The sequence below is a fragment of the Thamnophis sirtalis genome, unplaced genomic scaffold (genome assembly GCF_051295495.1).
Source record: "Thamnophis sirtalis isolate CommonGarterSnake01/CBP01778 unplaced genomic scaffold, rThaSir2_p1.2 scaffold_2, whole genome shotgun sequence".
Classification (NCBI taxonomy): domain Eukaryota; kingdom Metazoa; phylum Chordata; class Lepidosauria; order Squamata; family Natricidae; genus Thamnophis; species Thamnophis sirtalis.
This window is the reverse complement of record NW_028261382.1, coordinates 46666309-46689672: the sequence shown is the minus strand read 5'-3', so window position 1 is coordinate 46689672 and position 23364 is coordinate 46666309. Positions and strand designations below refer to the sequence as shown.

The window sequence follows — 23364 nt, the reverse complement described above, 5'->3', positions numbered from 1 at the left end:
AGGGAAACCTATCTATCTCTATTATCTCCCTCTGTCTATCTATCTAACTCTATTATCTGTCTCTATTCTATTCATCTATCTATTCATCTATCTATCTATCTATCATCTCTCCTTCCCTCCCTGTCTATCTATCTCTATAATCCTCCTCTCTCTGGTCTATCTATCCATCCATCCAACTCTATTATCTATCTATCTATCTATCTATCTATCTATCTATCTATCTATCTATCTATCTATCTATCTATCTCTATTTATCCATCTGTCTCTTGTCTCTATTCTCTATCTATATCTCCATTATCTCTCTCTATCTATCATCTATCTGTCTCTAGTCTCTATCTATATCTCTATTATCTCTCTCTCTATCTAACTCTATTATCTATCCATCCTTCCTTCCATCCAACTCTATTATCTATCTATTATCTGTCTGTCTGTCCCTCTATCTATCCATCCAACCATCTATTCATCCATCCTTCCATCCAACTCTCTCTCTCTCTCTAATCTATCTCTCTATCCTTCCATCCATTATCTATCCATCTCTATTATCTGTCTGTCTGTCCCTCTGTCTGTCCATCGATCGATCTATCATCTATCTATCTATCTATCTATCTATCTATCTATCTATCTATCTATCTATCTATCTATCATATATCTCTATCATCTGTCTATTTACCGGTATCTATCTATCTATCTATCTATCTATCTATCTATCTATCTATCTATCTATCTATCTATCTATCTATCTATCTATCTATCTATCTATCTATCTTAACTGCAGTGATTCACTTAACAAACGTGCCAAGGGAGAGATGCAAAACGGGACAAAACTCAACCCATTCCTCCCTCCACAAAGTGAAACCGGGCCCCTCCATTGTGGTCGTAAGTCGAAGACTCCTTTTATCCTTCCGGACACACGGCTGTCCAGTGAAAAGCCTCCAGTGTTGGAGGGCTCACGAGGTCTTTGTCACAGCTGGGGAAGGGAAGGGAGCCGGCGGGCCAGATGCTCAGCCAAGCCGAAGGTTGAGCCCACTTAATTATATGGCCGAACCCAACCGCTAAATACACACCAGGCCAGCGAGTCTGAACAAGCCAAGATCCGCGTGCCCTGGGAAGCAAAAACCCCGGGGAGGGCGCCAAAGCTGGACTACCTGGATGGGGAGAAGTCTGAGGAGGGGGCTCCGGGCTCCAAACAAAAGGAGGAAGAGGGAAAGGTGGGGGGCGCGGGGCTGATCATCTTTCCAGATGGAAGTCCTGCAGAGGGGAATCTTAACCGTTGTTGGTCCCCCCTGGTTTGAACAAACCCACCCACCCACCCTCCTCCCGATGCTGGGGTCTCCCAAAGGATGAGAAGAGAGGCAGAAGTGGAGCTGTGGATGAAGACTTTTTATTGCACGAAGAGGGGGAAAATCTGTACATTCAGTTCAAATGCAGCCCTTGGCAAAGGCCGGAGAAGGAATTCACGCATTCCTTTAACTACAGTTGGGAATGGGGAAGGAAGGAAGGAAGAAAGAGAGGAGGGGAAGAAGCTGGAGGGGAAGAAAGAAAGGAGAAAAGAACAGAGAGGAGAGGGGAAGGAAGGAATGAAGGAGGGAGACAGAAAGAAGGAAAAAATAGTGAATGAAAGGAAGGGAGGGATGAAGGAAGGAAGGAAAGGAGGAAGAAAGGGATGTTAGGGAAGTAAATTGTGAGTAAAAGAAGAGAGGAGAGAGAGGGAAGGAAATAGTGAATGAAAGGAAGGGAGGGAAGAAGGAAGAAAGGGAATTGAGGGAAGGAAATTGTGAGTGAAAGAGAGAAGGAAGGGTGGGAGGCAAAGGAAGAAAGGAAATAGTGAATAAAAGAAGGGAGGGATGAAGGGAAAAAGGGAGGCAATGAAAGGAAATTGTGAATGAAAGAAGGAAGGAGAGAGGAGAGAGAAGGAAGGAAATAGTGAATGAAAGGAAGGGAGGGATGAAGGAAGGAAGAGGGGAGAGGGAAGGAAAGTGAATGAAAGGAAGGAAGAGAGGGAAGGAAGGAAATAGTGAATGAAAGGGAGGGAGGGATGAAGGAAGGAAAGAAGAAAGGGGAGGGAAGGAAAGTCAATGAAAGGAAGAGAGGGAAGGAAGGAAATAGTGAATGAAAGGAAGGGAGGGATGAAGGAAGGAAAGAAGAGAGGGGGGGGAAGGAAAGTCAATGAAAGGAAGAGAGGGAAGGAAGGAAATAGTGAATGAAAGGAAGGGAGGGATGAAGGAAGGAAGAGATGAGAGAGAAGGAAGGAAAGTGAATGAAAGGAAGGAAGAGAGGGAAGGAAGGAAATAGTGAATGAAATGAAGGGAGGGATGAAGGAAAGAAAGGAGAGAAGGGAGGGAGGAGAGGAAGGAAATAGTGAAGGAATCAAAGAATGAAGGAGGGAAGAAAGAGAGAAGAGAGAAACATAATACTGAAGCTATGAAAGAAGGAAGGAAGGGAAAGGAAAATAAATAGAAGGAGAAGAGGAGAGAAAAAAGGGGGAGGAAGGAAAAACAGATAGACTACAGAGACATGGAAGAGCTCCAGAAAGTGGCCCCACTCCCAACCGGGTCGGGGGATATAAACAACAACAAAAAAGAATGGAAAACTAAGAAATGGATAGCACCATTTTGGGGGGGGGAAAATCCTGGGAGGACGAAACCAGGGGCAGGGCAGACCCCACCCCATTCAACAGGAGCCTCTACAGGTTAAGGTGTACAGGTGAAAGGAAGGACCGGACAATTCAGAAGACTTTTTTTTTGGGGGGGGGGGGGGAAGGTTAGTCCTATCACAGCTTTCAAAAAAATAATAATAATTAAGAATTCACAGTAAATTGAACCGGAAGCACGCTGTGCCATCCCAGACAGTGCGGTGGGGGGAGAGGGGGGGGGGAAGGCGCTAGAAATGGAAGATTTTTCTCCGGACAAAATCCTCGGCAGGAAAATCCACCCCGCCTGGAAGCCATTTTGCAAATTATTGCCATTTTATTGGTGTGGACCCACCCGCCATCCTTCTCCCCCCCCCACCTGCCACGCTGAAGACACACGGGGGGGGGATGCTTCCCCGGGGGACTCGGCAGAGACCCCTGCAAGAAAAAATACATATATCTCCGTGGCTTGAATGTTGCATTTTCCAGGAAGATGTTGAAGGCAGGTTGGTGACCTTTCTTCTCTGCCCCCCTCCCCCTGGCCAGCGACGAGAGTTGAGGAGGGGGCTTTGAGTCCCATATGAACCTGAGGACGGGGCAAAACTAGGCGCCCTTCGAAGAGGCGGCGATGGGAGCGATGGACTCCGGAACACTTGAAAAAAGCTGACCGAGGAACAGAGATCTTTTCTCCTTCAATGATCCGGCTTCATCTTTGGAGAAAAAGGTAGCTGCCCCCCACCCAATTCGACAAATGGGAGAGAGATGAACTTCCAGACAGATGCAAGTGGAGGGTCTTTACGCCCCCCCCCCCACTCACACACAAATGATCTGATCAACACCAGCTTCTTAGATCTCCTGGTGGTGCCCTTTTCCCAGGGAGAAAAACCAGTCGAGCTGTCCAGGGTTGGGCCAGCAGGAGGTGGCTGGCTGTTTGAGGGGGCAGGGTGGGGAGAGGGCGGCCCCCCTCCTCACGGGGAGTGGGGGCCAGAGGACCCTCCCCCCAACATCTGGGTGACCTGGCTGAGTTGGGCCGCAGCTGTCTCCGACGCCTCTTTCAGTCGCTTGGTGTTGTGCTGGAGGGTCTGCATTTCGATCTGCAGAGCGGCCTTTTCGGCTTTTTCCTGCAAAGGGGTGGGGGGTGGGAGGAAGAAAAAGGAGGTCAGAGTGGGGTTTGGATGGGGAAGGGGCTTCATCCTCCCCATGCCAAGACTTGAGGATAATCCTGGCTATGGTTTTGTTGCGGCCCGCCAGTGGGAGCTGAAAGCAGATTCGGACAGTGAGGAGGGTTGGGGAGGAACCTGGGCCAGTCCTGGAGTCTGGGAAGGCTCTGAGGAGGGTTCTGTGTCGGAGGCAGAGAGGGGGCCAGGGCCGTCCGACAGTTATCAGCTGCCTTCGGAGTCAGACATCAGTGAGGCAGACGAACAGCTGGAGCCTGTTCCCAGTGTGCGCATGCGCAGAGGTGCCAGGCGAAGGGCACAGCTAAAGAACAGGGTTCGACTTGGGAGGAAGGCCACAGGTGGATGGTGAATGGCCCCTCCCAGAGGAAATAAAAGAGGAGCGAAAGGGGAGTGGAGTTTGCAGGAGTTCAATTCATTCGGGTGAAGATCTGCTCCTGACTTCTTGCCAAGGGATTGCTGCGACAGCGTGGAGTTTGGAAGATATCGGCCCTGGCAGCTCTCCCCAGCCTGATAAAGGTCTGTAGTGCGAAATCTCTTGAAAGACGGTTGGCCAGGACTTTGCTGGAGAGGAATTTCCTTTCACGTAAATAAAAGGGTTTTATCGGGACGAGGAGTCAGCTCATTCTCCTTCCTTCTTTCCTTTCCTTTCCTTCTTTCTTCCTCCATTTTCCCTCCTTTCTCCTCTCTTCCTTTTTTTCGCTTTCCATCTCTCATTCTCCCTCCTTCCTTTCCTCTCTTTTCTCCCTCCCTGCTTCCTTCCTTCATTTTTCTCTCTCTCTCTCCTTCCTTCCTTCCCTTTCTCTCACGCCTTCCCTCCTTCCCAAATTGAAAAAAAAAACATGCTTTGGAGAATTCACATCTCACGTTCCTTTTAGGAACTCAAAAAAAATAAAAAATAAAAACCCACCCAGGTTCCTAGTGGCTTTTAGGATTGTTTTAGTCTGCAACCTCTGTGGTGTTTTTATATTTTTAAATTGGTTTTAGATAACAGATCCTCGACTTACAACCATAACGGCAGCCTGCCCATTGCAGTCATAAGTCATGGCCGTCGAAAAGCGGGTCATCCTGTGACAGACCTGATTTTATGCCCCCCCTTTTTTTACAGTGGTCGTTAAGCGAACCTACTGTTCACTAGGGAGCATTTTTGCCGAAGGCGGGAACGAAATGCTGTTTTTTGGGGGGGGGGACACATGATAAATTGTGGTCTTATCGCTACAGGATGCTGCAAATGGCTACAAATGAGAGCCAGTCATGTGACTGCAGAGGTACTGGGCTGGCTCTCGGAACTTTGGAATGATTTTATTTAGTTTGTTGAAACACGCGCAAGATAACAGGTATAAGCATAAACATGGACATGAAGAAGGAAACGATTACAAATAAAAGGGGACAGTAGGACAGGGACGATAGATAATTACGACCTAATAGCAATAGCAGTTAGACTTATATACCGCTTCATAGGGCTTTCAGCCCGCTCTAAGCGGTTTACAGAGTCAGCATATTGCCCCCAACAACAATCCGGGTCCTCATTTCACCCACCTCGGAAGGATGGAAGGCTGAGTCAACCTTGAGCCGGTGAGATTTGAACAGCCGAACTGCAGAACTGCAGTCAGCTGAAGTAGCCTGCAGTGCTGCATTTAACCACTGCACCACCTCGGCTCATAAAAGTAAAGATACATAGCAATAGCAATAGCAGTTAGACTTATATACCGCTTCATAGGGCTTTCAGCCCCTCTCTAAGCGGTTTACAGAGTCAGCATATCGCCCCCACAGTCTGGGTCCTCATTTCACCCACCTCGGAAGGATGGAAGGCTGAGTCAACCTTGAGCCGGTGAGATTAGAACCGCTGAACTGCAGATAACAGTCAGCTGAAGTGGCCTGCAGTACTGCACCCTAACCACTGCGCCACCTTGGCTCTTATCATGAGCTAAAGATACATGAGCTCAGCTCCAGTGCGCATGGGCGTGCTGATTTTTGATCTTCTGGAGGACCAGGCGAGGCCGTTTCCGAACGCCTGGTAGGGAGGGAGGGGAGCAAGGTGGAGGTTGTGCACACATGCGCATGTGGGGGCGTGCTTTGCATTATGGCACGAGCACACTCACGGTTTTTGCCACCCAACCACAAAAAAGGTTAGCCGTCCCTATATTATGCCATAAAAGTTAACCTTCGGGAGGGTTTGGGTGGGTGCCCGTCGTAACTTTGAACAGTTTCTCAATCAAATAAAAATAATAAATAGAATTAGTGCATAGAATTAATCTGCAAGAACGTTTGATTCTGCTTGGTCTGATGGTTTTTCCTCAATTGAGAAGAGAAAAATTAACAAGGGGGAGGGGTGGGGCATCCGAAAAGCTGCAGGAAGAAAAAAAATTAGAAGCCCATTATTTCCTTCCAATTTGAAGCCAGCTAAGGAAAAAAATAAAAATGGAAATGGCCAGAAACAGATTTTTAACTAGACGCTAAGTCGCAACAAAGATGATTAGGGGACTGGGGACTAAAATATACAATGAACGGTTGCAGGAACTGGGGATGTCTAGTTTAATAGAAATAAGGACTAGGGGAGACATGATAGCAGTCTTCCAATATTTCAGGGGTTGCCCCAAAGAAGAGGGAGTCAAGCTGTTCTCCAAAGCACCTGAAGGAAGGAGAAGAAGCAATGGGTGGAAACTAATCAAGGAGAGAAGCAACTTAGAACTGAGGAGAAATTTCCTGACAGTGAGAACAATTAATCAGTGGAACAGAAGTTGCCTCCAGAAGTTGTGAATGCCCCAACACTGGAAGTCTTTAAGAAGATGTTGGATAGCCATTTGTCTGAAACGGTATAAACGGTATTTCGTGCCTAGGCAGGGGGTTGGACTAGAAGACCTCCAAGGTCCCTTCCAACTCTGCTATTGAATTGTATTGTAATCTCTGCATAGAACAAGCCGAGGCATCGAAACAGCCTGGGAACCTGAGACCATCGGAAGGAAATATTTACAAAAAGGAAATATTTTTTAAAAAAGAGAGAGAAAGGCGCTGACTCAAGTGGATGAAGGTCAAACACATAAGAGGTGGTACTCGACTTACGACGGCATCCCAAATGCACGTTGCTAAGTGGCAAAATGTGGGGCGTGAATTGCTGCATTTGTAAAATTAGGAACACGGTTGTTAAGTGAATCGGACTTCCCCCATGGACTATGCTGGTTGGGAGGTCGCAAAAGCGAATCACGTGACCCCGGGGACATGGAGACCGTCGTAAGTACAGCCATGCGAAAAATAAGTCCCAAGCCACTATTTTCAGTGCTGTCGTAACTTTGAACAGTATAAATGTAAAGGTTCCCCTCGCATCTGTGCTAGTCGTTCCCGACTCTAGGGGGCGCTGCTCATCTCCGTTTCAAAGCCGAAGAGCCAGCACTGTCCGAAGACGTCTCCGTGATCATGTGGCTGGCATGACTCAACCCCGAAGGCGCATGGAATGCAGCTCCCTTCCCACCAAAGGTGGCTCCTATTTTTCTACTTGCATTTTTTACGTCCTTTCGAACTGCTAGCTTGGCAGAAGCTGGGACAAGTCACGGGAGCTCACTGTTACGCGGCGCTAGGGATTCGAACCGCCGACCTTTCTGATCGACAAGCTCAGCATCTTAGCCACTGTGTATAGGACTACGTAAATATACGTATATTTTTATATAGGAGATATACCGTTTGCATATCCCATGCAAAAACAAATTAGCAACAGAATGAATTTGCTGTTGTGACTTAAGGCAGGGGTCCGGGGATGTGACTCCACCTACTTTAATGACATCATCAGGCGGGGGCTCTGTCCTTAAACCCAGTGTTTCTCAACCTTGGCTACTTGAAGATGTCTGGACTTCAACTCCCAGAATTCCCCAACCAAGTAGCCAAGGTTGAGAAACACTGCCTTAACCCACCCATCCCGTTCCCCAATATCAAAGGCTGACATGCAAACTTAATGCTTGTTACAACTTAATTGAAATTGTGAATGCTCCAACACTGGAAGTTTTTAAGAAGAGGTTGGATATCCATTTCTCTGAAGTGGTGTAGCGTTTCCTGCCTAAGCAGGGGGTTGGACTAGAAGACCTTCAAGGTCCCTTCCAAATCCTTCCTTCCTTCCTTCCAGAAAAGGTTTTAAAGAAGAGATTAGATAACCATTTGTCTGAAGTGGTGTAGGGGTTTCCTCCCTAAGCAGGGGGTTGGACTAGAAGACCTCCAAGGTCCCTTCCAACTCTGTTATTCTATTCCTCTTCCTAATACTGACCAGATGAAAAAGGGATAAACGCCAAGCTTCTTTTCTCTACAGCCACACCCTGAATTTTTCTTTCTCCTGGTTTTTCTCTTTCCAGAACCAAAATAATCTTATTTCCTGGCAGATTTTTTTGCATGACGTATTTCTGTTTTTTCCCCCGCTTGGCTCTAATTTTTTTTTTTTTTTGCATTTAAAATCAGATCGAGGTCACTGCTTTTTTTAAAAAAATAATAATTCCCCCCTTGCTTAGGTTTTCAGTTTTGTTTCTGTTGAAATGTTTTCCTTGTTTTGGGACTCTGGCCGGCTCCCACCGAGGTATTTACTGAGCCAAAAAAAAAAAAAAAAAGCAGAAAAAGAAGGACGGATGGCCGCCCAAGTGATCTTGGATGAAGGCAGAATTTCTGGTGAAAAGAATTTGTGCACTTCCTACATTTTTTATTTACGTACACACCCGTGGATGCCATTCCTTCTCTGAGGCAAGCTGCAACATGGAGCTTTACAAGGATGAGCCAAAACGTTCAAACGGACGATGGCAGAGAACTGTATTTCTCAACCTTAGCAACTTTTAAGATATCTGGACTTCAACTCCAGGAATTCCCCATCCAGCTATGAAGGGAGGGAGGGAAAAGGGAGAAAAAAAGGAAGGAAGGAAGAAAGGGGAAATAAGTTGGGAGAGAGGGAGGGAGGAAGGAATGAGAGATACACTGAAAGGGAGAGAGGAAGGATGGGAGGGAGAGAGGAAAGGGAGGGAAATAAGTTGGGAGGGAAGGAGGGAAGGAAGGAAGGAAAGAAGGGGAAATAGGTTGGGAGAGAGGGAGGCAGGAAGGAGAGATATACTGAAAGGGAGAGAGGAAGGAAGGAGATTGGGAGGGAGAGAGGGAAGGGGAAATAAGTTGGGAGGGAAGGAAGGAAGGAAAGAAGGGGAAATAGGTTGGGAGAGAGGGAGGCAGGAAGGAGAGATATACTGAAAGGGAGAGAGGAAGGAAGAAGATTGGGAGGGAGAGAGGAAAGGAAGGAAGGGGAAATAGGTTGGGAGAGAGGGAGAAAGGAAGGAATGAGAGATATACTGAAAGGGAGAGAGGAAGGATGGGAGGGAGAGAGGAAAGGGAGGGAAATAAGTTGGGAGGGAAGGAGGGAGGGAAGGAAAGAAGGGGAAATATGTTGGAGAGAGGGAGGAAGGAAGGAGAGATACACTGAAAGGGAGAGAGGAAGGATGGGAGGGAGAGAGGAAAGGAAGGGAAATAGTTGGGAGGGAAGGAGGAAAGGAAGGAAAGAAGGAAGGAAGGAAGGAAGGAAGGAAGGAAGGAAGGAAGGAAGGAAAGAAGGGGAAATAGGTTGGGAGAGAGGGAAGGCAGGAAGGAGAGATTATACTGAAAAGGGAGAGAGGAAGGAAGGAGATTGGGAGGGAGAGGAGGAGGGAAGGGAAAATAAGTTGGGAGGGAAGGAAGGAAGGAAAGAAGGGGAAATAGGTTGGGGAGGAGGGAGAGAGCGAGGAAGGAAGGAAGGGAAATAGGTTGGAAGTGAGGGTGGAAGGAAGGAAGGAAGGAAGAAGAAGGAAGGAAGGAAGGAAGGAAGGAAGGAAGGAAGGAAGGAAGGGGGTTCCTCAATTTACGTTAGAGGCAGTGTTTCCACAAACCTGATCTAAACTGGAACTTCCTACTCCCAGAATCCATGCTGGCTGGGGAATTCTGGAGTTGAAGTCCAGCGTATCTCCATATTGCTAAGATGGAGCTACAACTGTCATCTTCTTAAATGCCTTGAGACTAAAAGCAAAATAAAGCAGAGCTAGAATCCCTTATATACCGACTTTGGCTTCCCTGCAACCTGTATTATCTCCACATTCTGCTTTGCTCATATTGATATTTATTTTCTGTCGGTCTTTTAATTCCTGCCTTCTCTTTTCCCAGAAACACGGTTAACTCCAGCCAACCACACCTTCCTCCCTCTGCCCCCGTCTTGTGCCCGCAGGCCTGTGCTTATTTTGTGAGTCAATTTTTGTGACTCCCTTTGCAAAACTCCCTATCCCTTAAAAAAAAAAATGTTTCCCCTTGATATGGGCTCCATTCTGCCTTTGGGGGCATTTTCATATATGGCCCTGATCTACTTTTGCACTAACATTTTATGCATTCGAATTATACCGCCCAACAAATCTGATTTCTAAGTATGAGATGCAGATCAAGAGACTGTGAATCCCCAACTTGTGAAAGCAAGTTTAGGACTGTTTATATATTATTGTGTGTGTGTGTGTGTGTTTGTGTGTGCATGTCAGCCTTTTAATTCCTGGTGACAGTCTAGACAAATTCCTGCAGTTTATGACTTATCTATTCTTCCAGGCAGCTATTTTTAAGCTCCCTTGGGCTCAGTTCAGACATGCAAATGCCAGTTGGGATGATGGCATAGGCCAGGGTTTCTCTATCTTGGCGACTCTTAAGATAAGCGAACTTCAGAACTGCCCCAGATTTGGGGAGGGGAAGCTGGCCTGGCCCACCACCCTCTTTTCCTTTCCATTTTGTTGATCGACTGAAGCAAGCATATAACAGAGTTAGAATAGCTGTTAGACTTATATACCACTTCCTAGGGCTTTCAGCCCTCTCTAAGCGGTTTACAGAGCCAGCATATCGCCCCCACAGTCTGGGTCCTCATTTCACCCACCTCGGAAGGATGGAAGGCTGAGTCAACCTTGAGCCGGTGAGATTAGAACTGCCAAACTGCAGATAACAGTCAGCTGAAGTGGCCTGCAGTACTGCACCCTAACCACTGCGCCACCTCGGCTTTTATACTTGGAGGTCTTCTAGTCCAACCTCCTGCTTCAACAGGAGATCCTGTACCCGTGATAGTGGGGGGAGGGCATTGGATGATGGGTGTGATGGGTGAATACTGCTTAATTGTCCTCCTTGCTAGGAAGTCTCTCCGTAATTCCAGGTTGCTTCTATCCTTAATTAGTTTCCATCTGTTGCTTCTAGTCCTGCTTTGGATAATAGCTTGACTCCCTCTTCTTTGTGCCAGCAACTGAGATATTGGAAGACTGCTATCATGTCTCCCTAGTCCTTCCCTTCCTGAGAATAGACCTACCCAATTCCTGCAACCATTCATTGTATGATTTAGCCTCCAGTGCCCTAATCATCTTCGTTGCTCTTCTCTGCACTCTTTCTAGAGTCTCAACAACTTTTTATATTGTGACACGGGGAGACAAAACTTGATCCCTATGGAAGTTCTCGGTCCTCCGGGTCATGGTTGTCCCAAAGGTGCTTTTTCGAGACGCAACTGGACTTTCTTTGAAGACGTTTAACTTCTCACCCAAGCTTCTTCAGCTCTGACTGAATGGTGAGAAACGGAAGGATTTATATTCCTTGCAGAGAGCTGGTCATTTGCATCCTTTTAGAGGGTCGTTGAGGCCACTTGGAGATTTATCTGGGAAGGATTTATATTCCTTGCAGAGTTGGTCATTTTCATCCTTTTAGAAGGTCACTGAGGCCACTTGGAGGTTTATCTGGGAACGATTTATATTCCTTGCAGAGTTGGTCATTTTCATCCTTTTAGAGGGTCTTGAGGCCATTTGGAGGTTTATCTGGGAATGATTTATATTCTTGCAGACAGCTGGTCATTTGCTTCCTTTTAGAGGGTCATTGAGGCCACTTGGAGGTTTATCTGGGAACGATTTATATTCCTTGCAGAGAGCTGGTCATTTGGATCCTTTTAGAGGGTCGCTGAGGCCACGTGGAGGTTTATCTGGGAACAATTTATATTCCTTGCAGACAGCTGGTCATTTGCATCCTTTTAGAGGATCACTGAGGCCACTTGGAGGTTTATCTGGGAAGGATTTATATTCCTTGCAGACAGCTGGTCATTTGCATCCTTTTAGAGGGTCGCTGAGGCCACGTGGAGGTTCATCTGGGAACGATTTTATATTCCTTGCAAAGAGCTGGTTATTTGCACCCTTTTAGAGGGTCTTTGAGGCCTCTTGGAGGTTCATCTGGGAACGATTTATATTCCTTGCAAAGAGCTGGTTATTTGCACCCTTTTAGAGGGTCGTTGAGGCCACTTGGAGGTTCATCTGGGAACGATTTATATTCCTTGCAGACAGCTGGTCATTTGCATCCTTTGAGAGGGTCGTTGAGGCCACTTGAAGGTTCATCTGGGAACGATTTATATTCCTTGCAGAGAGCTGGTTATTTGCACCCTTTTAGAGGGTCGTTGAGGCCTCTTGGAGGTTCATCTGGGAACGATTTATATTCCTTGCAGACAGCTGGTTATTTGCATCCTTTGAGAGGGTCGTTGAGGCCACTTGAAGGTTCATCTGGGAACGATTTATATTCCTTGCAGAGAGCTGGTTATTTGCACCCTTTTAGAGGGTCGTTGAGGCCACTTGGAGGTTCATCTGGGAACGATTTATATTCCTTGCAGACAGCTGGTTATTTGCATCCTTTGAGAGGGTCGTTGAGGCCACTTGAAGGTTCATCTGGGAACGATTTATATTCCTTGCAGAGAGCTGGTTATTTGCACCCTTTTAGAGGGTCGTTGAGGCCTCTTGGAGGTTCATCTGGGAACGATTTATATTCCTTGCAGACAGCTGGTTATTTGCATCCTTTTAGAGGGGTCGTTGAGGCCTCTTGGAGGTTCATCTGGGAACGATTTATATTCCTTGCAGAGAGCTGGTTATTTGCATCCTTTTAGAGGGTTGTTGAGGCCACCTGGAGGTTCATCTGGGAACGATTTATATTCCTTGCAGAGAGCTGGTTATTTGCATCCTTTTAGAGGGTCGTTGAGGCCACTTGGAGGTTTATCTGGGAACGATTTATATTCCTTGCAGAGAGCTGGTTATTCGCATCCTTTTAGAGGGTCGTTGAGGCCACTTGGAGGTTTATCTGGGAACGATTTATATTCCTTGCAGACAGCTGGTCATTTGCATCCTTTTAGAGGGTCGTTGAGGCCACTTGGAGGTTTATCTGTGTCCTCAGGGTCACCTGAGTGGTGCAAATGGTTCCTGTAGTCTGCAATTTTTCCTCTGGAAATCCATTCCTGCTCCCCCACCACTCCTAGGATGTCCATCCCAAGTTGTACAGCTAAAAAGTCTGTAGGGATTCTTCATCATCCAGGCCCTGCTTGTCCCAAAGGTGCTTTTCGACACGCAACTGGACTTTCTTTTGAAGATGTTTTGCTTCTCATCCAAGAAACTTCCTCAGCTCTGACTGGATGGTGGGGAACTGAAGAAGCGCCTGGGATGGGAAGCAAAACTTCTTCAAAAAGAAAAAACAGAAAGTCCAGTTGGGGGGAAAAAAAGCAGCTTTGGGACAAGATAAAACTAGGTTTTAATGTTCTGGGGATGGATCGCCGTAACAACCATGTCAGGCTGGGTGAATTCACCTCTCCTTGAAAGAGAAAAAATTCCCCTGGATGATTCAGAGATAAACAAAAAAACCTTCCTGGATTGAAGCAGAGAAATCCAGACATGGTGAAGCAGGAAATACATCTCAGTGGCAACCTCAGGAGATGCCTCTGCGTGTGGGCGAGATGTCGAATTGTCTGGAAAAAGTAGAAGTTGGCATTGGAGAGATTTGCAAAAAAAAAAAAAGGAGATTTGCAAGAAAGGGACAAGATTCGCCAATTTGTGGCTCAAAAAAAAACCACACACACCAGAGGAATGTTCTGTTTAATTAAAGCTTAATGATGCAAGGATTAAGGGACGCTCAGTAGCTGAGCTTGTCAATCAGAAAAGTCGGAGGTTTGGCGGTTCGAATCCCTAGCACCGCATAACCGAGTGAGCTCCCGTGACTTGTCCCAGCTTCTGCCAACCTAGCAGTTCAAAAGCACATAAAAGTGCAAGTAGAAAAATAGGAACCACCTTTGGTGGGAAGGGAACAGTGTTCCGTGCGCCTTTGGTGTTGAGTCATGCTGGCCACATGACCATGGAGACGTCTTCGGGAAGCGCTGGCTCTTTGGCTTTGAAACAGAGATGAGCACCGCCCTCTAGAGTCGGGAACGACTAGCGCATATGTGCGAGGGGGAGCTTAACCTTTACCTAATGATGGAAGGACGGCTCTCCCCATGTTACGGCTCACTCCGCACCTCCTTCCAGACGCTGCATCTTATTCTTTCCAATGGCACACAAGAGATGTTACAGCTCTTATTCCTCACCCTGGGAAGTTCAGTGGCCTGTTTTATGTCACGTCACACAGCCGTTCCTCGCACTTACGGCTGTGATAGCATCCCAACAGTCACGTCAATACAATTTGGATAACTGGCACTTATTTATAACAGCTGCCATATCCATCACTGGAGGTTTTTAAGAAGAGACGGGACAGTCGCTTCTCTAAGATGATATAGGTTCTCCTGCTTGAGCAGGGGATGGACTAGAAGACCTCCAAGGTCCCCTTCCAGCTCTATTCTGATTGAAATAGTAGAGGGTCCCCTGCTTGAGCTGGGGTTGGACTAGAAGACCTCTAAGGTCCCTTCCAGCTCTATTCTTATTGAAATAGTAGAGGGTCTCCTGCTTGTGCAGGGGGCTGGACTAGAAGACCTCCAAGATCCCTTCCAGCTCTATTCTTATTGAAATAGTAGAGGGTCTCCTGCTTGAGCAGGGGGTTGGACTAGAAGACCTCCAAGGTCCCTTCCAGCTCTATTCTGATTGAAATAGTAGAGGGTCTCCTGCTTGAGCTGGGGTTGGACTAGAAGACCTCCAAGGTCCCTTCCAGCTCTAGTCTGATTGAAACAGTAGAGGGTCTCCTGCTTGAGCTGGGGCTGGACTAGAAGACCTCCAAGGTCCCTTCCAGCTCTAGTCTGATTGAAATAGTAGAGGGTCTCCTGCTTGAGCTGGGGCTGGACTAGAAGACCTCCAAGGTCCCTTCCAGCTCTAGTCTGATTGAAATAGTATAGGGTCTCCTGCTTGAGCTGGGGTTGGACTAGAAGACCTCCAAGGTCCCTTCCAGCTCTATTCTCTTCTCTCCTATCCCATCTCAAGGTCACCTGACAGCTCCTAGCGAAAGTCAATTGGGGGGGGGAGGGGAGCTGGATTTGCACGATCTGCTTAACAACTTTCAGCAGTTTGCTTAACAACCATGGGGGCCGAGAAAGGTCGTCGAATAGGGTACCAAGTCGATTCACCGTCCCCTTGCTCAGCAGCGGAGAAAACCCGGCTCCCAATTGTAGCCGTGAAGTCGAGAACTCCCTTGGTTCTCCGAGCCTCCCTCCTCCGGGACCTAGGAGAGGACACCCTCCCCTCCCTCCCCTGTGATTCTGGGCGGGCGGCTCGGCTTCTCCTCCTCGCCACTTCTGTGCCTCCCTTCCTCACCTTCTGGAGATCGTCCTGCAGCTCCTTCAGTTTGAGCTCCAAGCAGAGGACTTTGTCGGCCAGGCTGAGCGCGTGGTGAGACCTGAAAAACGGTTGGGCAAGCAAAGGAGGGGCCAGAAAAATCGGGCGACACATGTCAATCATGAGTCAATCTAGGCCTGCAACAACAAGCACACTCCGGGAAATGCGCCTCCCCCCCAACGTCTCCCGCACCAGCGGCGAGCCTTTGGGAACGCTTTATTCCCCCCTTCTGGGCCTCGAAAACAATGCGGGTAGTCCTCGACTTATAACCGCCCGCTTACTGACGGTTGAACGGCACTGAAAAAAAGAGGTTTACGACCAATTTTCACAGGCTGACGGGATCAAACTTTGGATGCTGGGTACCTGATCCAGATTTATGACGGTTCCAAAAGGTCCCCTTTTGCGACCTTCTGATCAGCAAAGTCAAGAGGGAAGCCATATTCACTTAGCAACCGTGCTCCTAACGTAACAGCTGCAGTGATTCGCTTAACAACCGTGTTCCTAACTTAACAGCTGCAGCAATTCATTTAACAACCGTGTTCCTAACGTAACAGCTGCAGCGATTCACTTAAGAAACATGTTCCTAACTTAACAGCTGCAGTGATTCACTTAACAACCATGTTCCTAACTTAACAGCTGCAGCGATTCACTTAACAACCATGTTCCTCACTTAACAGCTGCAGCAATTCACTTAACAACCGTGTTCCTAACTTAACAGCTGCAGCAATTCACTTAACAACCATGTTCCCCACTTAACAGCTGCAGCGATTCACTTAACAACCGTGTTCCTAATAGCTGCAGTGATTCACTTAACAACCATGTTCCTAACTTAACAGCTGCAGTGATTCACTTAACAACTGTGTTCCTCACTTAACAGCTGCAGCAATTCACTTAACAACCGTGTTCCTAACTTAACAGCTGAAGCGATTCACTTAACAACCATGTTCCGAACTTAACAGCTGCAGTGATTCACTTAACAACCATGTTCCTCACTTAACAGCTGCAGTGATTCGCTTAAAAACTGTGGCAAGAAAAGTCGTAAAATGGAGTACAAATTCACTTAAGAAATTCTCACTTAGCAACAGATATTCCGGGATCAATTGTGGTTGTAAGTCGAGGACTACCAGTCGCTAAATCAGGGGTAGTAGCCACCTATGGCAGCTTTACGACTGTGGACTTCAACTCCCACAACTCCGTGTTGTAGCGTCTCCGTGATCGCGGGATCAAAATCCAGAGGCTGGGCAACGGATTCACACTTATGACCGTTGATGTGTCCCAAAGTCACATGATCCCCTTTTGTGATCTACTGACAAGCAGCGTTAACGGGGAAGCCAGACTCACTTAACGACCGTGTCACTAACTTAATAGCTGCAGTGATTCATTTAACAACTGGGGAAAGAATGGTCGTAAAATGGGGCAAAATTTACTTGACAAACGTCTTGGGCTCAGTTGTGGTCATTAAGTTGAGGACTACCTGTGTTGTAAAGCCACATTTATTTCCCCCAGAATGTTTAGACTTTTGCACGGAGTTGCATGTAGCAAAATATGTATGGAGGCCAGGTTTCTGTTTTTGGAAATGAACATCTCTGCCCAGGAAAAAAACATATATTATTGGTATAAATTTGATTAATCTATATATATATATAAACGGCTGTGTGTGTATGTATGTATATTCCAGAATAACTCTGGAACGCCTCGAGCAATTTCAACAAAACTTGATACACAGATGACTTACTCTCTGGAAACAAATACTGTGGGGGGTAAGACACCCCTAACACCCCTCAGGGTGTGTGTTCTGTTAAGATACAGCCTGTTGTGGCTTAAAATGGCTTCTACTGTACAGCCGTAAAATGGCTTCTACTGTACAGTGCAGTGGAGTTGCCACAGTAACGGCTCCACAGTACTCCACAACGGGGCTCCCTCTGCTAAGGGGGAAAACCCAACATTAGAAACTATGTTTGGCTTAGAAATAAATACCATGGCAGCATTGGCTTATCGGCTAGTTTATTAAATAAAAATATTAAAGTTACGTTGAGGACATAGTCCACTAGGTGGCGGCGCTTAAAAGGGTTAGGTTGGTTTGATGACAGGTAGTCCTCGAACATCCGACCACAATTGGGAACCAAAATTTCTCTTGTGAAGAGAATTCCCCCCTCCCCATTTTACAGTCTTTCCTGCTTTATTTTTTTTAAGTGAATTATTTACGATCGCGTGAAGTGTTAATACCACTTTATAAGGCCACACTTGGAATATTTGCATCCAGTTTTGGTCGCCACGATGTAAAAAAGATGTGGAGACTCTGGAAAGAGGGCAGAGAAGAGCAACAAAGAGGATTAGGGGACTGGGGGCTGAAACATATGAAGAACGGTTGCAGGAACTGGGGATGTCTAGTTTAATGAAAAGAAGGACCAGGGGAGACATGATAGCAGTCTTCCAATATCTCAAGGGCTGCCCCAAAGAAGAGGGAGTCAAGCTATTCTCCAAGGCACCCGAGGGCAGAACAAGAAGCAATGGGTGGAAACTAATCAAGGAGAGAAACAACTTAGAACTGAGGAGGAATTTCCTGACAGTTAGAACAATTAATCAGTGGAACAGAAGTTGCCTCCAGATGTTGTGAATGCTCCAACACTGGAAGGTTTTAAGAAGATGTTGGATATCCGTTTGTCTGAAGTGGCATAGGGTTTCCTGCCTAAGCAGGGGGTTGGACTAGAAGACCTCCAAGGTCCCTTCCAACTCTGCTATTCTATTCTTTTCTAAATTCTGAGAGCTGCAGGCCACCCATCTGGAAAGCATACTGGTTGGGGAATTCTGAGAACTGAACTCCATCCACCTTAAATCAAGTTGGCTGGGGAATGCTGGGAGTTGAAGTCCATCCGTCATAAATCTGAGGAGATTGAGAAACACTGTTCTGGACAGGTGCATAGGAAACGATAGGTGCCTAGGAAATCCATCCCACTTTACTTGTCCCTGTTGTATATCAAACTACACACACACACGCACACACACACAGACAGTGAGAAACAGACAGACAGAGAGATACAAAGAGAGACAGACAGAGAGGAAAGAGAGAGAGAGAAAGAGAGAGAGACAAAGAGATACAGAGAAAGACAGACAGAGAGAGACAGAGAGAAAGAGACAGAGAAAAGAAAGAGAGCGAGAGACAGAGAAAAGAAAGAGAGCGAGAGAGATAGAGATACAGAGAGAGAGACAGAGAGATAGAGAAAAAGAGAGATATACAGAGACAGAGAAAGAGAGATACAGAGACAGATAGAGAGAGACAGAAAGAAAAAGAAAAAGAGAGAAAGACAGACAGAGAGACACTGAGAGAGAGAGAGAGAAAAGAAAGAGAGCAAGAGAGACAGAAATACAGAGAGAGATAGGGAATGAGAGAGATACAGAGACAGAGAAAGAAAGAGAGACAGAGAGAGAGACAGAGAAAGAAAGAGAGAGATATAGAGATAGAGAAAGAAAGAGAGATACAGAGACAGAGAGAAAGAAAGAGATACAGAGACAGAGAGAAAGAAAGAGAGATACAGAGAGAGAGAGAGACAGAGAAAGAAAGAGAGAGATACAGAGACAGAGAAAGAAAGAGAGAGATACAGAGACAGAGAGAAAGAGAGAGATACAGACAGAGAAAAAGAAAGAGAGATACAGAGACAGAAAGAGAGAGAAAAAGAAAGACATACAGAGCGAGAGACAGAGATACTGAGAGAGAGAGACAGAGAAAAGAGAGCGAGAGAGACAGAGATACAGAGAGAGAGAAAGAAAGAGAGAGAGAGATACACAGAGGGAAAGAGAGAGAGAGACAGACAGAGAGAGAGACAGAGAGAGGGAGAGAAATTTCCTTCTTACTCATCAATTGCTTGTGGCTGACTGGCACATCTCTGGGTCCCTGTGCTGCCGTCTCGATTCTCCAGGATATGCTGGCCTGAAGTCACACAACAAGGCACGGGTGAGCATGACATTGACCAAGGAAACAAACCACCTTTCGCAAACGAAAACAGCCTCAATTCCAACATCTGGCCTTTCCAGGTAGTCACAGAGCAGAGGGGAAATGGCTCGGCTTGGAAAAAAAATCACAAGCTACGCAGATGGGAGCCAGGGATGCCAGCCGGGCGGTGAGTGAAAAATCAGCAGGGAAAAATCTCAGAGGGCACCGAGCGTTGCTGGCTGGGGAATTCTGGGAGTTGAAGTCCACGCATCTTAAAATGGCTGCCGTTGGGAAACATAGCTTTAGATTGAAGCGTCAAGAATGGCTAAGCTGGATGAAGGCAGCTCAGACCATCCAAGGACTGTCGATCCCCAGGGATCCACCCCCTCCCGCCACTCACCTTCGCGGGAGAGAGCTTCCAGGATGTTGTTACAAGCCGAAGCCAGGTTGGCGATGGAGTCCCACTCATCCTCCAGAGACTCCCCAGCTTCAGAAAGAACTGAAGGGGGAGAGGAGGAAAGAAAGAATTTACTTGGGCTGTGAGGGACCGGCTGGCCCTAAGAAGCTTTCCCCCTTTTGGGGTGAGGGAAAAAGGAGGAAAGGAGAAAGGGAGGAGATTAGGAAGGAAGGAAAAGAAAGAGTGGGAGGAAGGAAGGAAGAAAGGAAGGGGAAGGAAGAAAGAAGGGGGAAAGGAAAAGGAAGAGAGGGAGGGAGGAGAAAAGGAGAGGGAGGGAGGGGAGGAAAAGAGGAAGAGAAGAAGGAAGTGGAAGGAAGGAAAGGGAAAGAAGCAGAAGAGAGTGAGGAAGGAAAGAGGGAAGGAAAAGAAAGAGAAAGTGTGGGAGGAAGGAAGAAAGGAAGGGGAAGGAAGGAAGAAGGGGGAAAGGAAAAGGAAGAGAGGGGGGAGGAGAAAAGGAGAGGGAGGGTGGAAGAGGAAGAGAAGAAGGAAGGGGAAGGAAGGAAAGGGAAAAGAAGCAGAAGAGAGTGAGGAAGGAAGGAAGGAAAAGAAAGAGAAAGAGTGGGAGAAAGGAAGGGAAAGGAAGAAAAGAGGGAAAAGGAAGCGGAAGAGAGGGAGGAAGGAAGAAGAAAAAGAGAGGGAGGAAGGGCGTTAGGAAAAGGAAGAGAGGGAGGAGGGAAGGAAGGAAGGGAAAAGGAAGAAGGAAAGGGGGAAACAAAGGGGAAGGGAGAGGAAAAATGGAAAAAGAGGAAGAGGGGAAGGAAGAAAAGGAGAGGGGGAAGGAAGGTAAAAAAAGGAAGAGAGGAGGAAGAAAGGGGAAGGAAGACGAAAAGGAAGGCAGGGAGAGAGGAAGGAGGGAGGAAGAGAGGGAGGAAAGAAGGTGAGGAAGAAAAGAAAAACAGGAAAGGAAAAAGGAAGCAGAAGAGAGTGAGGAAGGAAGGGAAAAGAAGGAGGCAGGAAGGGAGGAGGAGGAGAGGAAGAGAGTGAGGTAGGAACCAGAGAAAGGGAAGTAAGAAAGAAAAGATAAAGGGAAGCGAAGGAAGGGAATTATCCATCCTCAACGCGACCAATTTGGAGAATCCTGACTTCCATTCCAATTAACATCTCCATCCGTAGCATTTTGTGCACCCCCACTTTTTCTGCTCCCCCTCCTCCCCCCCCGCCCCCTTTCGTGATGCTGGGGGATGAGCCAGACAGACAGACAGAAACCCACATGGGCAACTTCCTTACTTTTTGGTGATGGAATTCCGTAGCGAGAGAGTCCGGGGCAGAAACTTATTGCTGTCGCTGGCTTCCAGAGGTGGCACGGCCTTCTCTCCCAACGGGGAAGAAGGGAAGAATTTGGCTTCCTGAGCTACCAGGCCAGGTGCGTGATGGTTGACAACGGCCTCTCTCGGATGCTCCTGCAAACAGAACCACAAAGGAAGAGACAGGTGAGATCCGAATGAAGAGATAGGTGAGATCTGATGTGGGATTGTTTGACCAGAGCAGTGTTTCTCAACCTTGGCCAGCTTGAAGTCCCGTGGACTTCAACTCCCAGAATTCCCCAGCCAGCTGTGCTGGCTGGGGGATTCTGGGAGTTGAAGTCCACGGGACTTCAAGTTGGCCAAGGTTGAGAAACACTGGACCAGAGAGAAATGCCACCGTTTGGGAGAAATTGCAAAGTTTCTCCATCATCCCCAGCCTGGGTCCCAGTGTGCTCTCCAAAAGGATGGGGGGTTTAGGGGGGGGGGACCACAACTCCCAGAGTTCCCAGTCGGTCTCAAGATTCATGGGAAATGTTCCTCCTGACCTACTCTTCCAGGGAAAGGTAGATTATAAGTATAAGTAAGTATAATCTTTATTGTCATTGTACTTAAATACAACGAAATTGGTTATAGAGGTAGCCCTCAACTGAGGATCACAATGGATTCCCCCCAATTTTTGTTTGTCCTAAGATTTAAGCTTACCTGTGAAGCTTGAGGAAAGATTCAACGAAGAAGATACAGGAATTAGAAATCAGTAATAAATATGTATAAATGGAAACGATCGACAGGGAATGACTGTCACTCAAGAAAATGAATATATTTGTATGTATAAAAACACTGGAATTACATGTATAAATAATGGCACATTGGAATAGTGGGGGGAAATGCACCTTTAATGGGTATATACTGATAATGGAAATGTTGCGTAGAAGGAAAGTGTTAAAGTTATTTCTTTTTTGTTTGAAAAAAACTGTGTAATAAAAAATATTTTTTAAAAAAAAAAACTGCAGCCCAAAATAAAAAAAAAGTCATCATATTGGAAGCATCTCACAATGAACCGCCTTGCTTCGCGACAGAAATGGCTCACGATATCTCCTTAACAACCATTGGCCAAAACTGTCGTGAAATCAAGAGTGACTCACTTAACAACCGACTTCCTTAACAACAGAAATTCTGGTCCCGGTTACTTTTTGTAAATTGTGGACTTTCTTTTATTACCATTTTGCAAAGCCTATGAGGAGAATAAGCCCCATATTGGACTAGGCTGATTCTCTTGGGACAGGTGTGTGGGTCCCTCTGAAATTCCCTGCATTCTCATGGGGTCAGGCAAGATGGCCTTTGAGGTGTCCCCCCCCGCCCCTCGACACCCGATTCTATGAAACGCTTACCAGATCTCGATCCGGGAGGGCTTTGGTAGTGGTTGCCAAGATTATATCGGGAGGAGGATTGGACGTAAGAGAGAAACATTTGGGTGGAATCCTGCAAAAAAAACAGAAATCTTTGGTTATGGAAGAAGGAATCAGCTGAGTCAGAATTCACATGGGAAACCTGTCGATATTAGAAATGGTCCCTGCTCTGCAGGACTCGAATTTGGCACAAATGGCAAATCCCAGGTATCTTTCCTGTTACAGGAAAGGTAAAATAGGAAAAAATTTAAAATCTGAAGAGATGCTCCCCCCCCTCCTGTCTCAAAAGACCAGACCAAACATTTCATCCACCTTACTGCATAGCTACATAAAATGGAGGGGAAAAACTAGGCTGAAATTCCTTCTGGGTTTATAATTTATTCGTTTTATTTTTGGGGGACGATTAATATAGCTCATGAGTTTCCTGAACACCTTTGACTTGAATTCTAACTCAGGCGGCCTCTTGGTTTGCTTTGAATCTAAAAATCCATGTATTTATTAAATAATCCCAAAGTCACCTGTTGTATACATCCATTATTTTTTCACCCAATATTTTTCCCCCCGCTCGGCTGGAGAGAGTGGAGTTGTGCTGCGGGAGCCGAGTTCAAATCCTCCCCACCCACAGCTGAACCTGCAGGGGGTGGGGTTTAGGCCGGTTGCGAGAAACTGTTGTGGCCCTCCAGCAGAGAGAGTCGGACAGTGAGGAGGTTGGGGAGGAGCATGGGCCAGTCCTGGAGTCTGGAGAAGGCTCGGACGAGGGCTCTGCGTCGGAGGCAGAGAGGGGGCCGAGGCCTTCTAGCAGTGATCAGCGGCCTTCGGAGCTGGACAGCAATGAGGCAGAGGAACAGCTGGAGCCTGTTCCCAGTGTGTGCATGCGCAGAGCTGCCAGAAGAAAAGAACAGCTCAGAAATCAGGGTCGACTTGGGAGTAAAGACACAGGTGGACGGTGAATGGCCCCTCCCATAGGACATAC

The 23364-nt window shown here is 46.9% G+C and overlaps 1 protein-coding gene across 1 annotated transcript in view; it reads right to left on the bottom strand.

Moving 5' to 3' along the window:
- Positions 1-1359: 1359 nt before the first annotated feature.
- Positions 1360-23364, bottom strand: part of SIPA1 (signal-induced proliferation-associated 1) — a 67395-nt gene continuing 45390 nt past the window's right edge. Inside the window, exons 11-16 of the mRNA XM_087705320.1 lie at positions 22374-22464; positions 20970-21141; positions 19685-19783; positions 19206-19281; positions 15333-15414; positions 1360-3750 (exon numbers count right to left, since the gene is read on the bottom strand). Coding sequence (XP_087561446.1) covers positions 3598-3750; positions 15333-15414; positions 19206-19281; positions 19685-19783; positions 20970-21141; positions 22374-22464 — 673 coding nt within the window. The 3' untranslated portion in view covers positions 1360-3597. The remainder of the gene's footprint in view (positions 3751-15332; positions 15415-19205; positions 19282-19684; positions 19784-20969; positions 21142-22373; positions 22465-23364) is intronic.